Source organism: Abrus precatorius, unplaced genomic scaffold (genome assembly GCF_003935025.1).
Source record: "Abrus precatorius isolate BTA unplaced genomic scaffold, Abrus_2018 Scaffold10, whole genome shotgun sequence".
NCBI classification, from domain to species: Eukaryota; Viridiplantae; Streptophyta; class Magnoliopsida; order Fabales; family Fabaceae; genus Abrus; species Abrus precatorius.
Genome location: NW_020874292.1, coordinates 19,819,638 through 19,821,514, shown reverse-complemented (window position 1 = coordinate 19,821,514; position 1,877 = coordinate 19,819,638). Strand labels below are relative to the sequence as shown.

Genomic DNA, 1,877 nt, shown 5'->3' with positions numbered 1-1,877 from the left:
TTTACTACTACCTTATAAAATCTAACAGGGAATTTGTACATATATAATTAATGGTAACTGATAGATAAAGAAAATGCAATATGTAGTTATACATACATAAGCTCGATTAACAAGACCATTCCCCCAAAACGTAAAATAAAACAGATAATTAATGTGTTGTGGTTAGAGAATGTGTTTATTAATGAGCTAACGAATGGAGTTGAGATGTAGTTTAGAAATAGTATATATAGAATAGGCCAATTAAAGAGAAGCAGAAAGGGAAATGAAAAGGGCATGGCATTGACTCCGAAGCTTCACTGTCACAGTGGCCTGGAGCACTGAGTGAGGGAGACCATTTCGCCTCTGCTCAGGATTGGGACATTTATTGAGAAACTTAAATAGTGAGGAATGGACACTGAATTTTCTTATACCTAAACGTGATGGGACCTTTCTTGAGGTGACTCCCTCTCTCGCAATAGTGGTTAGCTTAGCTGTATCAATATTACTACTACAACCCCTTAATGCCGTTTGCATTTCCATAACTTGCAAAACTTGAAGCTACCTTGCTTGCCTTTTTCACTAATAGCATAGCAAGGGTGGTGCAAGGTGCTTGAGTTTCATACAAAAAAAATGTCTCATATTTTCTCATCTTTGGAGTATTGGCTAGTGAACCATCCTACAATAAGAAACTTCTCATGGACCCCAGGCAAAACCCTTGGTTCTTCCCCACACTTCCTCTGCCTCACCATTCTCTCTTACCTTTTCTCTACCTTCTTTTTCCCCCACATCATCTCTCTCCCACCCATTGCCCCAGCAATCATCAAACCCATCTCAGCCCTCCATAACATCTCCCTCCTACTCCTCTCCTTCATCATGGCCCTTGGTTGCCTCCTCTCCACCGTCTCCCATGCACCTCACCTCCGCTGGATCATCTGCTTCCCTCCCCACACCCAGCCCACTGGGCCTCTCTTCTTCTGGGCCTACATCTTCTACCTCTCCAAGATCCTCGAGTTCGTCGACACCCTCCTCATCATCCTCAGCAACTCCATTCAACGCCTCACGTTCCTCCACGTGTACCACCACTCCACCGTCGTTATCATGTGCTACATCTGGTTACAAACCTCCCAGACACTGTTCCCCGCGGTTCTTTTTACCAACGCCTCCGTGCATGTGCTAATGTACGCCTACTACTTGTCGTGCGCACTTGGGGTGCGACCCAAGTGGAAGAAAATGGTCACCAACGTTCAGATCATGCAGTTTTACTCAAGCTTCGTCGTTTTGGGTGTGATGCTTTACTACCACTTTACAGGTTCTGGGTGCTCTGGCGTGTGGGGTTGGAGCTTCAATGTCGCTTTCTACGCTTCCCTTCTCGTTTTGTTCGTTGACTTTCACAAAAAGAGTTACGGTGTTGGTGCATCCTCAAAGAAGAATATTGGGGTCAACAACGTTAAGCCTTTCAAGGCTTTGTCTTTTTCTAATCACACTCACAAGTGATTCATATTACGTACCATACTTTGGGCATCGGCATGATCTACTTGTTTTTAATTTATTATTCCTTTAATTTTATCATCGAAACTTTTATTTTTTATCTTGTTTTCAAGCTAGCATCAATAAGTCAAATATTGAAATCAAGGTAATTAATGGCGTACGTGCTAATAGAGCATGTATTATCAAGAATTAATGTGGCGACTTCTTATATTTCGGTTGAGTTTGTTGTATACTTTTGTCTTAGAAGAAAATATTTTTATTTATGTTGGATGATTTGGTTACTATTCGCTGCTTTAATTAAAAATCATGATTGTGTATCAAAACATGTCCTACATATCTTATAGATAAAAGCATAATTATGTTATATATATATATATATATATATATATAGCATGAATGTTAAACTAGCT

The 1,877-nt window shown here is 40.5% G+C and overlaps 1 protein-coding gene across 1 annotated transcript; it reads left to right on the top strand.

Annotated features, from left to right (window-relative positions):
- Positions 1–609: 609 nt before the first annotated feature.
- Positions 610–1,473, top strand: LOC113852010 (elongation of fatty acids protein 3-like). Its single transcript, XM_027482271.1, has one exon. It carries the CDS (start codon positions 610–612, stop codon positions 1,471–1,473), a length of 864 nt encoding a protein of 287 aa, XP_027338072.1.
- Positions 1,474–1,877: the final 404 nt, after the last annotated feature.